At 41.8% G+C, this 15,307-nt stretch overlaps 1 protein-coding gene across 2 annotated transcripts in view; it reads left to right on the forward strand.

The window, feature by feature from the left end:
- The window catches only part of LOC144797749 (phospholipid scramblase 1-like), a 113,378-nt gene that overhangs the window by 71,242 nt on the left and 26,829 nt on the right, over positions 1–15,307 (forward strand). For both annotated transcript variants that reach the window (XM_078668498.1, XM_078668499.1), the window contains exons 5-7: positions 982–1,166; positions 1,561–1,722; positions 14,822–14,950. In XM_078668498.1, coding sequence (XP_078524624.1) covers positions 982–1,166; positions 1,561–1,722; positions 14,822–14,950 — 476 coding nt within the window. The remainder of the gene's footprint in view (positions 1–981; positions 1,167–1,560; positions 1,723–14,821; positions 14,951–15,307) is intronic.

Genomic DNA, 15,307 nt, shown 5'->3' on the forward strand with positions numbered 1-15,307 from the left:
ATAAGACTTGGTTATTTTTGCTCTCCTTGGCATGATAATGATTAAGACTTAAATATTTGTTTCTACCTGGGTGGGTGTAGAGGAATAAGATCCATTTATTGTGATCTTGCCCTGATACATGATGACTATGAATATGTTATTTATTGTTCTTCTTGCTCGGCTAATGCCCCCTATAAATAAGTATTTTAAATTTATTGATGACAATGATTAATGATACTGCTATAATGGCCATGATTGAGGATTACAAATACGACTTGGATACTGCTGTCTCTGTCTTTGCACATGACTATCCCAATTTGACTGACATACTGGTGTTTCTGCCTTTGCTGGGGAAAACCATTAAAAAGAGTTGGTTCTTTTTGTTTGTATTTTGTCTTTACTCCAGTTGATGATGATTACAAACAAGACATACTCAGTTTACTCTATCAGGATTGCTGTGGCAATTAATACAATGTTCCTAATGTGGTCTTTGGTATGGTTGATGACCCCATACAACTAGACCATTGTTTTCTCATCACTGGTTGAAGACCAAGATGAGTCGGATTTAGATTTGTTTTGTCTCTGCCCTACCTAATGGCTAGTATTGATAAGACTTTGATATTCTTGTCTTTCTCCTGGCCAATGACAACAATAAATCCTGGAATTTGATGTCTCTGCCCTAGATGATGACAAATATTTTGATGTTGTTGCCTCCGTCCTAGCTGAACATGACTTTCTATATGAATTAGATACGGTCACCTTTTTCCTGGCCGATGACAAAGATCCGACTTGAACATCATTGTCTCTGTCCTTGATAAGGATGACCAGGAACTAGACCCATTACTGGGGACAAAGACCACACTGGTTCATCAAGTGTATGTGTTTGATAAAAAACATTTAGCTGGTAGGGTTTCTGTGTGTGATGATGACTTTTAAACATACAGGAATGGTATTAGAGATGATGTTGTTGTTAGGATGTGATCATATAATATTCATTTTAAGTTTCCAGTGCACAAAGATGGGGACGGAGTTATGAAATTCTAAACACCTTGAACCAGAGGATTTTTTTTGCCAAGCAGGAAGTCAAATGCTGCTGTCCGCTCTACAACCTCCATGTCCTAGACAACAATAACAAAGAAGTGATTCAATTCTTGCTGAACTGCCAGTGCGCATGCTGCTCAAGCGAGGTAAGGTCCCTGCAATTCCAGAGCTGACAATATTTGGATCTGTTTTTTTCTACTGCTGAGGCCACTCACCCAAAGTAGTAAAATAGATGGATTCAAGTGAATTAAGACAGCAACTTCTACTATTATCATGTCATCTTTTCATTTTTCAAACAGAGGTATTCACAGGTGTGAAAAAGTGATGCTTCTGAACCTGTATCCTCATTGTATACTCTGCTACCTGATAGGAGTACTCTACCAAGTGCCATTCCAAGCCTGGGCCTTGATCCCCTATTGTTTGAGGTCTCAACACTCTGAAATGTGATTTTCTGATGACACTCCCTGCCATCTTAGGGCCATATAACTAGAAATTGTTTTGAGTGCACACTCTTGGTTACTGACACATTCTATATTGCAGCTGGAGATCCATTGCCCACCTGGCAACATCATTGGATACAGCGTTTGGAAGTACAGCAACTTTGTAACCAGCCTCTACATCCAAAATGAGGCCAAACAGACCGCCCTAGTGACAGTGGGCCCTGACTTCCAAACCAGCATCTTCGGCGACGTGGTCTTTGAGGTAAAGAAGTAGAAGGGGGAAGTTTCAGATTAAGGAGAATGGATGAAAATAAGAAAAATGGGAGTAAGGAAGCGAGGACATAAAGAATTTGGGAGGCAAGGACAGCTTAAAGCAGAGAAAATGGAAAAAAGGGTGGAATGAGCGAGAGAGGTATGATATAGAAAATATAAAGGAAGCATGGAAAGATCAATATGAAGAGATTGGAATAAGGTGGAGAAATATATGAGCATGAAAGTCAACAGCAATGATTGAAATGAGGAAAGGAGAACCAATAGCTTAAAGAAGGGAGAAAAAAAGGGAAGAATGATTGAAAAGTGATGAAAGTTGAGAGGGACATATAAAGTTTCCAAAGAAGGGAATAACAGATGAAATATGGACATAGGTTGACCCGAGAAGCAGGGAATGAGAAGTATGAAAAAATAGAGGGAAAAGGAGAGGAAGGAAGTAATGTAGCCGGTAGAACCCAGTAACTAATATGTAGCACTATACTTACCCTTTAAAAAACACACAAATTTACTGTGATGCTGCTGCAGTAACAGGAGCTTAGGTCTTACTCTCTTGATGTCTCAGGACCAAGAAATGCTCTAAATATTAATGTGGTAACCAATGAATAGACATTACTACCTTCCATTGACAGTTTGTTTTTCTCATAATACTAGAGTGCCTCTGCTCTGTCTTTTAAGTCCTTCTTAGTACCACCTAGTTATAAGAGTAGCTCTATTGAATTGGGTAAGTATTTCAGGAGCCTGGAATCATTCCAGTGCTGTTCATGAAAGAGGCCCCAGGTACATTTTTAAATCAATATATGTCTTCCTTATTACATGAAAGAAGCTTTTTCCAGCAGCCTAAGGACATTCTTCATTTACATACTCCAAACAAATCCCAAGTGCCTCACACTTCTTAGCAAGCCCTGGCACACTTGTATACGGTGTAACAACTTATATTGAGGAAACAAACATATCATAAATGAGTAATTTTAATGATTTCTTTGATGAAAGCTCCAGCCAACACGTGTTTCGTCGATCGGGACAAGAGACCAGCGACTTCTTAATGCCTTTGTGGTAATGACAAATTCTTTTGAGCCTTCTGGCTGGTTATATTTCCGTCCCAGCCTGAGTACGGTTGGGAAAGTACCACATGAGATAGTAACTTCAATATGAGAATTGTGCGTGTGCACAAGTCTGAGTAAAGTCCGTGCAGGATTCTCCGTCTGTGTATCTAGTCAGTACCTGGTACGCTGTGTGTGGCATAGATAAACACCTCCAATTGCCAGTCCCGCAGGTCACAGTCTGACAGGACACCAACTTTTTAATTGCCTCTCTTTGAGAATTCTATGGAAGAGGCTAAGCGGAGGAAAGGGAAAGGGATGGAAGAAAATCAACACATCTCCCTCCCTTTAAGGAAAACAGAGGGAATGAAGAGGCTGGGAAAGGAAGAAGAAATAGGCGGAGAGAGAGAGAAAGAGACAGAGAGAGAGAGAGAAACACAAGGGAACAGAAAGCACAAAACAAATATAAGCAAAGGCTAGCAATCCAGAAACAATTGCAACTTAGTCATTACAAAATCTTTCTGCCACCTGGGAGGACACACAGTTCTACAGACCCTTTTCTCAAGACCTGTACCACACTTAGTTCCCACCAGTTCCTCCTCCCCCTTCACAGAGGTAATCCGATTTCGGGGGCATTCAGTAATTCTATCCATGCTCCACATTTTACCATTTTCCAGAACCACTGCATTGTTTTTGACATGCTTTATCTTCACTGGTTCATGGAATTTGTCACCCTTGCTGCTTGCCATCTAGGGCTTCCTTTTTATTTAACTTTGTTTTTATTGATTTTACAACAATTTGAAGTTCACAGTATATTAAGATCTTTGGGGCTTCCTTATAAGAACCCACTGCCCTGTTCTCCAGGCTTTGCTTCTGGTGCCCCACTTCCTGTCGTAAGTGTCTTTGTATACCATTTGTTGTCTCACCACCCTTTCTCCTACTTCCTCTGGGTCAAAGGTGATCATCTTGTTCTTGAACAACCAACTGGGAGAAAGCTTGGATCCTGCCTTTCTCCCCCTCAACATTTCAAATGGAGACATTCCAGTGGTGACATTGGGGGTAGGGTGGTAAGAGCATAACATGTCTCTCACAGTGCTCTCTATGGGTTCCCCTGAGTTCAGAGGTAACTGAATAGACTTTTTCAGCATTCTATTAGCCCTTTCAACTTTGTCATTGGCCTTGGGGCAATACAAAGCCGTGCGCACATCAGTTGGAAAGATCTTTTAGAAAGTCTATCATTTCTTCAGACACAAATTGGACCCCATTGTCCATGATGAGAGTATCAGGGATACCCTCCCTGGAGAATACCTCCGCTAAGAAATCAGTGAGGGTCTTAATATTGACAATGTTGACAAATTTGGGTGATGTCCACTGTGAGAAATAGTCAATAAGGTACTTGCCCTGGGGACCCATGGCCTGTAGAGGTCCCGGAATGTCCAGTCCCAATTTGTTCCACAGAACATAGCTACTTCTATGGAGATGAGGGGGCAACGCCTGATACATTTAGTTTTGTCACCAAGACTACATGCCAGACAGTCTCTGACCTTTTCTTCCATGCGGTGATCCATGAGGGGGAACCAGTAATCAGATCGGAGTTTAGCCTTACAGAGACTCCTCCCCAGATACCCCTCATGAGCCAAATCCAATATCTGGTCCCTCAGGCCTTCAGGTGGGACAATTTTACCTGACTTCAACACAAAATCCCCTTTAATGGATTATTCATCCCTTACATTCCAGAAGCACTGTAGTTCCTCTGGTAGATCCCTGCATCTGTGGGGCCATCCATTGGCCATAAACACCTTAACAGCCTTGAGAATCTTGTTCTGTACTTGACTCCCACTGACTCTGTTTCACTGCTGGTACTCTAACCTCCAAAATGGCATCCGCCACGACCTCACAACCCTCCTCCTCCTTGGCCACGGGGTCCTAAACAAGTAATCTGCAGCACTGTTCTTGCAGCTCGGCACATATGTTATGTTATTCCGAAATTGAAGGTTTGGAGCCCCAGGACCCACTTGGCTATGCCGGGCGTGGTGTTGTCCGTTGCTTTTTCTTTTTTTACAAACAGACAGTAAGGGTTTATTATCAGTCCTTAGCTCAAACGGTAAACCCCACAAGTAACATTTAAAGTGGGTGATGGCCCAGTAACATGCCAGTGCCTCCTTCTCTACAGTTGAGTAATTGGCTTCAGCACCAGTAAGTGTCCTGGAGGCAAATTCTACAATTCTCTCTTGGTTTGCAACATGGTTGCTCCCATACCCTTGTTGCTGGCATCTGTGGTAAGAAATGTTTCCCTTTCTACACTGAAACTACCAATGTGGGGCGCATTAGCAATAGAACTCTTTATCCCCTCAAACGCAGCATCATGCTCCCTCTCCCAATCAAACAATGACCCTCTCCTAAGTAAGTTCATGAGTGGTTAGGTGAGGACAGAGAAATTATTTATGTACTTGGGCCATATATTCAGCCAGTCCCAAGAAGGACTTTATCTCGTCTTTGGAGGTGGGTTTGGGGGCTTAGCGTACCGCTTCAACCAAATCTGCTCTGGATTTTATTCCCTCTTCTGAAATGGTGTGACCTAAATAGTCCACTGAAGTTACCCCCAGATTTCACTTGCTTTCCTTGGTGGTAAAACCTGTTTCCTTTAATTTGCTCAAAAGATTTCTAAGATTGTAATTGTGCTCACTTTCACTGGACCCATATATCAGTATATCATCTTGAAAGCACAAGGTCTTAACACACTCTCTCAATATGTGCTGCATTATTCTTTGGAATGCAGAGGCAGCTGATGCAAGTCCAAATGGCATTCTCAAAATTGTTAAGTTGCCAAACGGAGTGGTGAATGCAGTCAACATTTGGGAGCCTGGATGTTAAGTGATCCGGTGGTACCCCGATGATAAGTCCAAGACACTTAAGTACTTGGCGCCTTGTATGGTACTCGGCATCTCATGTGTCCTCGGTAAGGGATGCCTGTCCACCCAGATATTGGCGTTGAGGTCCCTTAAGTCTACACATAAACGCTTTTCTTTCTATTGTCCTTGGTGGTAAGAACAATGGGTGCCAACCACTCTGAGCTCTCAATTTCTTTTATCATCCCTTGTTGTAACAGTTTGTGCAACTCAGCCTTTAAAGGTTCTCTCATAAGGAGGGAACGGATCTGATTTTGTGAACCGCAGGGACAGCTCCCTCTTTGAGGGTGATCTGGTGAACATATTTGTTTAATCTTCCCAACTGCTCAGTAAATACCTCCGGGAATTCCTTGTTGGTGATGCTGTCTACCTCTGGTGGTTCAACTAGTAGCACTTGATCAATGTTGTTGGGATCGAGAGTGATGCCAGGTTCCTTTTGGTGTTTCCACCCCAATAAACTAAAACCTGTCTTTGTGATGTATACCTTTCCTACCGTATGTCTTCCCTTGAAGCATATCCTCATTCTTACCATGTCCACTAAAGGAATAGGTTCCCTGTTGTACCCACCAGGATGGATGTCTGCAGCCTCCACTACAAGATTGTGTGCCAACCATTTTTTCAAACTGTTTTTCTTCTACAAGTGTATACCCGGTGAGCACGAGGCAGCAAACACCTGGATACTGACCCCTTCAAGAGTTATATCGCAAGTGGGGTATTGTACAGGTTCTTCCACTTCCCCTTTAGGGTCAGGACCATTTATCAAGTGTACTTTTTCACTTGCTGTTTTGTGCACCTTGGCGAAATGGCCCTTTTTATTACATTTCCTGAACACCACATTTCTCGCTGGGCACCTCAAATTATTTGCCAAATGATTATTGTTACCACACCTGTAGCAGCAAGCATTTTCCTGCTTACTGCAATGAACTTTCTTTTTACTTTCACTGATCTTTCACACTGCATCTTCACGAACAAGGATTTTAACCTCCTCTCTCTTTGTCCAACACTGACAACTCTCCCTGATGCATAATGTTGTATGTTCTATACCTTAGGCAATACTGATGGCTTCAGTTAAATCAGGGTTTCTGGTAAGCAGTTCCTCCTGTATGTTTTGATCATTAGTGCATCTGACAATCTGGTTCCTTATAAGTTAACCCTGGGTGGAGCTGGCGGAGTGGGACTTCGCGGAGGTCCACGGAGTTGGGGACCAACTCTGGAACTCCGCTCCGCCACCCGCCTCCATCACCCTATTAAAAATTAATTAAAACGACATTAAAAGTAAAAGAATAAAGACTTACCTTGACTGTAGCATCCCCGGGCTGCCGTCCTCTTCATCGCCGTCTCACGGTGTCATGCGCATGCGCGCACGCCAGAGTATGCACATTCCTTGAGAGAAATTACCTTGAGACGGCGATTTAAGAGGAGGACGGCAGCTAAAAATTTATTATTTTACTTTTAATGTAGTTTTAATTAATTATTAATAGGGGGGGTGGAGGCGGGGGCTGGTCCACTCCTCTCCGGGGTGTGCAGATATTTGCTTTCTCCGCGGAGCGCAGAGTAGGCAAATCTCTGCACACTCCGTGGGTGGAGCGGAGCTCTCCGCCCGCAGTTACTTATAAGGGAATCCGTAAGGGTGCCAAATTTACAGGTAGCTGACATTCCCCTTAAAACAGCTACATACGATGATACTCTCTCATCTTTCCCTTGGGCCCTTTTCAAAAACGTATGCCTCGCTAAAACGACATTTATTGTTTTTCCCTATAGTGTGTCTCCAATTTTCTTAATGTTTAATCATATGCATCTACCCCTGCTTTCCCCCTTTAACTCTTTGTCAACATCTCTTCCTGTTATGTCCTCATACACCTTCCTTCCTTGAAACCCAAATTTTGCAGAATGATGTGCTGCTTCCTCACTGATGTGAAATTCACTCCCCCTATGGCTATGAGATAAGACTTAAAAATGCCTAGCCACCTATGCCACGTATGTCTGGCTCACCTGAGTCGTTAAGAAAAGGCGGGGTTGGCTCATGCTTGCTGTTGCCATAATGAGTAGAAACAACAGAGACGAGGAGGAGCAAAAAAATATATATCAGGAAACACAAATTCTGCACTGTTGAAATGTTTGCCCAAAAAACCCTGAACCTGTGGAAAAAACAGGGTTAAAAAGAACCTGCACTTCAATACAATAATAAGGCTGCAAAAGACAAAGTTAATAAGAACCTGCTGACAAATACAATGTACAATGTTGTAAAGCTTCAAAATGTGCAGTGAAATAAAACAAAGTCCTCTTTCCATCACCACTATCTTGAGTCAGTCACTCCCCTGAGAGAATTTCCTGTCCGGGACATCGAGAGGCACCACCCAGTAGAGCTGAGGCGACTTGAAATCCTTGAGCGAAGCGCCCTTGCAATGCAGAGCACCTCAGGGATCCTGAAGAGGAGAACCGGCATGTTAGCCGATAACGCAGAGGAGCAGGCGAAGTCAGGCTGAAGATGTTGTCGCTCTGTGTGAAGAAGCCGCAAAGCCGGCGGACACGCGTCGAGCGGATTTCCAGCTTTTCCTCCGAAGCACAGATGGAGAGGAAACAGCCGACAGAGGCAAAGGGAGGCTAAGACAGCAAAGCCCGCAATGTAGACACCCTACTAGCAGGCTGACGCAGCAGTGTCCCTCAGAATTCCCTCGAAGTAGACTAAGAACAGGCTTGAGGCAGATTGCAGGCTGTCAAACGTGAGTGCTGGAAGGGCACACACACACCACTGAACAGTCTGGAGGCCGATAACCCTCATCCCGAAACAGGATGGTAAAGGTGAGGACTGCACTCGGAGAGAGGCACACTATGAGGGTCTCTCAAAGCAGTAGCCCACGCAAATAGGCTCAGCTGGAGCGATGATAGAGCCTGAGCCCAACCTGACAGGGGAAAAGCGCCAGGGAGTCCACAACTGATAATGCCCCCACACCTGGGAAACACCACGACCGGCTGCCATGCAGTGCAATGAAGGGAGTGAGCATGCAAATAGTTCAGCAGGAAGAACTCCAAAGACTGGAAAGATGTACTTCAACAGGGTGGAGGCATCACACTATCCCTGTCACAGCATCCCTTGATCGTCGCCAAAATTAAGCTTTGGAAGAGGGCGGAAGGTAAGTAAAACTTCTTTATTGAGACTCGTAGATAAACACCTCCAATTGCCAATCCCGCATGTCACAATTTGACAGGACACCAACATTCTAAATTACCTCTCTCTGAGAATTCCATGAAAGAGGCTAAGTGGAGGAAAGGAATGGAAGAAAATGGGAGAGACCATTTGAACATTCAACAATAACGTAAAGGTTTATTCCAGGATGCAAACCTCCTGCCACAATTCTCTGCAGTCAGCAGTAACAGGCATTTTCAGAACACTCACTACAAGACTCTGTCATAAAAGAACCTTATTCCTATGACCTTGCACATCAATGGAGCCTCTGTGGTACATATATCCTTTCTTTTACAAATACCACTCTTCAAAGTCTGCAAAATAAATAAATATTGCGACATTAAAGAAAGATGAGGAATGCCGATCCACACCATAAACAAGAAATGGAACAGACACTAAAATTGCATCACTACAATGACTTGATAACATAGTCACGATGGTAATTCAACTTAGATACCTACTTGTGTCGTTCTGTAAGAACTCTTCTTTTTTACAATTCCTTTTTGATGACTCTTCAGATCCTCTGAGAACTCTCCTGCTCCTGCAGCTTTACTCCTATATCTTGGAACTTTACATCTTTTGACTATTTAAGCCCCAAGTGCAGCCAGACCATGTGTTCATTGCATTATTAAAAAGCGTAATTAGTTTAAGCTGCTTTGAGAATATAGACTACTGTTTCCTACTCTCTGGTGTTTTCACATTTGCCATGTTGCCATGTCTTCCATCATAATTTTGATTGTGTTCATCGCTTTTTTCATATCAAACCTTTTTTTCTCTTTCTTGCAAAATCACTTTTTTATTCCTCTGGTCATTTCTGAAACTAATACTTATTAATTGTTAGTTTAATTTCATTCCTCTGGTCTTTTCTGAAACTAATACTTATTAACTGTTAGTTTAATTTCATTCCCTCTGGGCAAACACTTGTATTAGGTTTCATTCCCTTGGACAATTCCTTGTTGTGGAATGTGGAGTATATATACCAATAATCTTTCTTGTAATTCTTCCCTACACTTCTTAATACAACCCTGGGCCATATGAATACATTCCATGATCATCCTGTTAAAAATTTCAACAAGTCCATTGGTTTCTGGGCCACATAATGCACATGTCGTCTGAATAACTTCTCTTTTGAACAATAATGTCTTCATTTTATTGCATTTTAATTACTAACGTTGGTCCAAATGGAAGCAGGGAAGCTCCCATCTCTAAACAAATTCATTAAGAAATCAGAGTATACTTTTGGTGTTCATGCCATTCACAAGACCCACAATGTCAAATGCAACTTCCTTTCTTGATGCACAATGCAATTAAATAAAAATTATGGTTGGAGTTCTTACTTTTCACATACTACTACTCTTACGCCACTTTGAACAATCACATACTGATCATTACACATCCAAGCTTAAACCAGGCCACCAAAGATCGCACTTCAGTCTTCCATTTATCCTATTGACGCCCCAATGCCCTATATGTACCAATCCTAACAGTTTTCTTTTTACTCCTTTGTGACCCGCTGTACGACAACATTGCCTTTCCTACATTCTTTTACATCTCCTATTCACCCATTCCATCTTCAGTATCCTCTCCAACATTAACCAAAGGTGTCAAACAATCTTCAGCTTTGTATGCTCCTGTGATGTTACGACTCATTTGCATTGGCAACCAGAAAACCGAGTCAGAACCCTTTTTAGTTAAATATTCTTTCAACAGCTTGTGGTCTGGCTTAATAGTGTATCTGGTGCTCCACACACAACTTGAACTTTAGTATTACTCAAACAGTTGCTAATCTCCTTTTAGATTACTGAGTATTTTTTTCTTAGTCATTTTCAAAGTCCTTGGGGCAAATATAGTTATTTTACCCTCTTCCAAGATTTATTTTTGCATTGGCACTGCCTCTAAAGCTTTATTGTACCCATCAGTTGTAATCATAGATACATTTATAGAATTAAAGAGCTACACGCTGTGTGCATTACTCTAATACATTTGAATCTCCACAAATTCTTGGTCTTGCTGTTCGCATCAGCTAAACCTTGTGTTTAGTGTTTTCCTTTACAATATTTCCTAAATACATAGGGCCTGATTATGAGTTGCTTGTTATTTTCAGGCTGGTGCGTAAAACCCTGTTTACGCATGGGTCAGAATTACGAGTTAAAAGGTATTTAACGCATTTTATAATTATCTGGTGCCGTTAATACCATGCGCATTTTTGCTGCATTAAACACAAAAACTCACGTTAATCCCCAATAACTCATAATAGTTGCTATTTATCGCACTCAATAAATAACGTACCTCATGGTATTATTTATCAGGTACGCTAAATAGCACCTATAGTTGTAATCTGGCCTTGAGTCTTACTCACAACATTCAGCACATGTTTTGTGTAAATTTCTGCTGTTCCCAAAAATGTGAAAAAAAAATTAGGGGTGGGTGAATAATTCCACCCCGCAGGCGGAGTTTGTGGAGTTTTCCCCTTTCTGCATTTTGCTTGCAACACAGAGTTCCTGCAAAACTCCGCCAACCCCCTTGTGGCGGAGTTTTATCTTGCGTGCAGCTCACCAATGTTAGTTTGGTGAGCGCAGGTGAGAATTTGCATCACCTCGCGCAATTCCTCAACGTGGGTGGGCACGGCAGCTCGCAACCATTCGCATTGAGAAAGCTGAAGCTTGAGTATAAAATAAGTTGATTCTTCATCCATTTGAGATGGTGGTATGCAGAGGCTAAATCTAAGGTTTTAAATATTTTGGCATCATGTACAAGCATCACCATCTCTTCCATACTGGGTAAAGAATATTTATCTTAATCATGAATTTGTTACTATCCCTCAAGTGTAGGCGTAGCCTAATGTCTCTCCAGGTGTTTTTGCAATGACCAGTGGGGCTAACCATTCTGTTGCTTCACCTGGTTCTGTCATCTGGATCTTGCATAACTCATCCAGTTCCTCAGAAATAGCCCCTTTTACACGTATTGCCATTTTCTTCAATTGAATTAAACTCCAAATTTTCTTTGTTGACCTCCCCCTCTACACAGTTGGATTGACACTGGGCTCAAGCTTCATGCCTATTGTTTTTTGATGAGGCTAAATGAATATAGTACCGTTACTAGATATGTGAACTTTGCCCACTGCAAATATTCCTTTAAACTCTATGCATGCATCAATATTTCCTCTTGTTTTGGAATGCTCTCCTGCATATCCACTGTGTTAATATGAGATTTCCTCAATATCCTTTCATTTTTTAAAGTGTTTTACAAAGATATAATTAGAAGGTACAGCCTGATTTACCTCTAGAATCAACACATTTTTCTGCAACATCACATTCAACCATTATTCTATCCAGCAGGCTGCCTTTATCTCCAACATTTGTCTGTAATATAGTATCTTTATAATCCTTCAACACTTCCTTTATATCTTTATTATCTCTCAGACAACCTTTTCAATGTGTCAGAATATCTCGTTTTTCCCACAACTCTTACAAGCAACTTTACTGCTTAGCGTTCCCTATTTGCCCTCTGCCCTTATATTCCTTAACTGAAATGCTGTCCCTTGATCTTTAAAAAAAATCCTTGACTACCTAGAAATCCTGACATTTTTAGGCACCACTTGCACACTATCATTTTATTTCCATTGCTGATCGCGTCCACACATATCGCAGTATGTTCCAACTCTTTAGAGTTTCCTTGAACGCGTGTGAAATGTCATACCTCCGTATATCTGGTAAGACATTGAGTCCAGGCTGGTAGAAATGACAATAATGACCCTCAACAGCTGCCGCTGGAAAGGTTTCCACAACCCCTTGATACATTTGGAATACATTACTTTATGAAACAGTACTATAACTTTTTTACTTAATTTCTCTATCAAATATATTCATTATTGATGTTCAATGTACCTCGGATCAGCAATGCCAAAACCACAATTTAAGCTTCTTTTTATGAGGTCCTTGACATATTCAGGTACAACCACCAGGAGCACACATAGAATGTGTACATTTTATAAAAACATGACCGCATAGAAAAAGCCCTTCCACCCAAAAAAGGGTTTTTATGCATGGTTTTATAATGTTTCTTCTCTGGTAGTGCATGCTAAGATTCAAATGCTATTCCGTACACAAGTTTCACATGCTATCACTAACAAGTGTTTTAATAAATTGTAGAAATATAAAACTTTATCCAACAATATTCATTTAAAATGTATAACCTTTAAACAAAAGATCACTTCTTCTGACTGAGAAGGATAATAAATAAAGGTTAGTCCGAGAGTTTATTTTTAAACTGTGACTTGTCCGAGGTCTGGTCGTAAATATAGAACAGTTGTCCGGTTCACAATAATAAGAACATTGAGTCAGTCTATCAGACCCTTTACCCCTTAAAGTTAAGGGGGGACCTGGGAAGGGGATTCATTACCTAAGGTTCTTCAGGAGACATGATTGAGCACAACTCTTTGCCAGTCTTCAGCCAAACCCAAAATGCCCCTTTCACCCCTTTAATCAGTCTGAATCACCCCATCATTCAGTAATGACGTCACTAGTACCCTTGCCTCTGACTGACCATAGAATGTTTCGTGACGAAAGCATCTATACTGTCCACTCTTACGTAAATCACAGAGTCAATCAATCATAGTCCACTGAAGACCTAACAATCAGGAATGTGGTTCAAAGCATGCACAGAACAATGTAAAGCCAGGACACAGGCCAGGTACAGTCTAATCCTTCCTGGTACAGAACCCCTGTCTGCACATCACACAGGGGCTCCAACAAGAACTGTACAAAGCCAGAACAAGAATAGAGCGTTGGTTTGAGGGAGAGAGGGAGAGAGACACACCCCTGTCTGCACACCACACAGAGGCTACAACAATACCTGTACAAACTAGAAGAAGAATAGAGGATTGGGAGGAGGGAGGGAGGGAGAGGGAGAGAGACAGACCCTGTCTGCACACCACACAGAGGCTACAACAAGAACTGTGCAAACTAGAAGATGAATAGAGGATTCGGAGGAGGGAGGGAGGGAGAGGGAGAGACACACCCCTGTCTACACACCACACAGAGGCTACAACAAGAACTGTGCAAACAAGAAGAAGAATAGAGGATTGGGAGGAGGGAAGGAGAGAGAGGGAGAGACCCACCCCTGTCTACAGAGGCTACAACAATAACTGTGCAAACTAGAACAAGAATAGAGCATTTGTATGAGGGAGGGAGAGGGAGAGATACAGACCCCTGTCTGCACACCACCCAGGGGCTTCAACAAACTGTGCAAAACTAGAATAGGAGTGGAGGAAGGGAGTGAGAGAGAGATGAGGCAGCTGAGTTTGAGGGGTAACGCAAGAGGTGGAAGTCATGGCAGTCATAATAAAAAGAAATGTCTCCTTGGCTGAGGCATACAGCTCCTGACTAAGACTTTCAAATGCTGTGAGTTGCAATAAAACATAGAAAACTTCCTTTCTACTAAATGCAAAAACCAGGGGACTAATTTACAATTCATTGGTAATGGAAAATCCTCCAATTTCCATGCTCAAAAACACTGTACACATTTTGAATAAAGGATGTCCACTGATTAGCTTCTCTTGCTCCTTGCAAGATAGAAGCACAATAACACAATCTCATGGGTGTCTTACTCTAAAAGTCACTTTGTAAGTCAAGAGCAGACGTCTTCCCAGATGTTCAATAAACAGGTCTCTGATTGCTGAACCTCTTGACAACCGTGGCTGTTAAAGCAGCACTTACAAAGCCTGTTTCTCTAAATAATGTTTTTCTCTTCTGCTACTTTCTAGATTTATTAAAATAGAAATGTTGGTGGATCTCAGTTGGAACTGGTCGGTGTGGAACATGTTATTCATGCTTTGAATAGAGAGGCATAGATTTCAGTATAGAATGAGACATGATGGAAATGAATAGGGTGACTCATGGGTGAATGATGCAAAGATTTCTTTCAGTACCTTGTGTCTAACATGTGTCTCAACAGGTGAAGTCCAACGATGAAACGCAGACCGTGGGTTTGATTCGTCGCAACGGTGGGCTCTTTTCTGTCCAGTTTCCACTTGACCTGGACGTGAAGTTAAAGGCTGTTCTCATTGGATCCTGTTTCTTTTTGGTGAGTATTTTCGAATGTGAAAAAATAAGGATGGTGTGGCACACCTTTAAGTATAATGAAAGTTCAACTGGGTAATCCTCAACTGAAAATTAAACACGTTTCTGGGCGCCTCAGGAATAGTCTCTTCTGGCTGGTGAAGGACTCTTGTATAGAACAGATACCAAGAAGGTGTGGGAAATTCCCACACTGGGTCCTGTAGGTGCTCCTGTGGAGGCAGGTCAGGCCTCTGGGTTTTATCGTAATTACTCAAGTTAAAAAATCCAAGTAGTTCATCAAAAGTTTATTCGAGAAGGTCATATATTATAATCATAATGACTCAAGTGATGAGGTTCAATGTTTTATCCATCATAAACCTTT

The sequence above is a fragment of the Lissotriton helveticus genome, chromosome 12, assembly GCF_964261635.1.
Source record: "Lissotriton helveticus chromosome 12, aLisHel1.1, whole genome shotgun sequence".
Classification (NCBI taxonomy): Eukaryota; Metazoa; Chordata; class Amphibia; order Caudata; family Salamandridae; genus Lissotriton; species Lissotriton helveticus.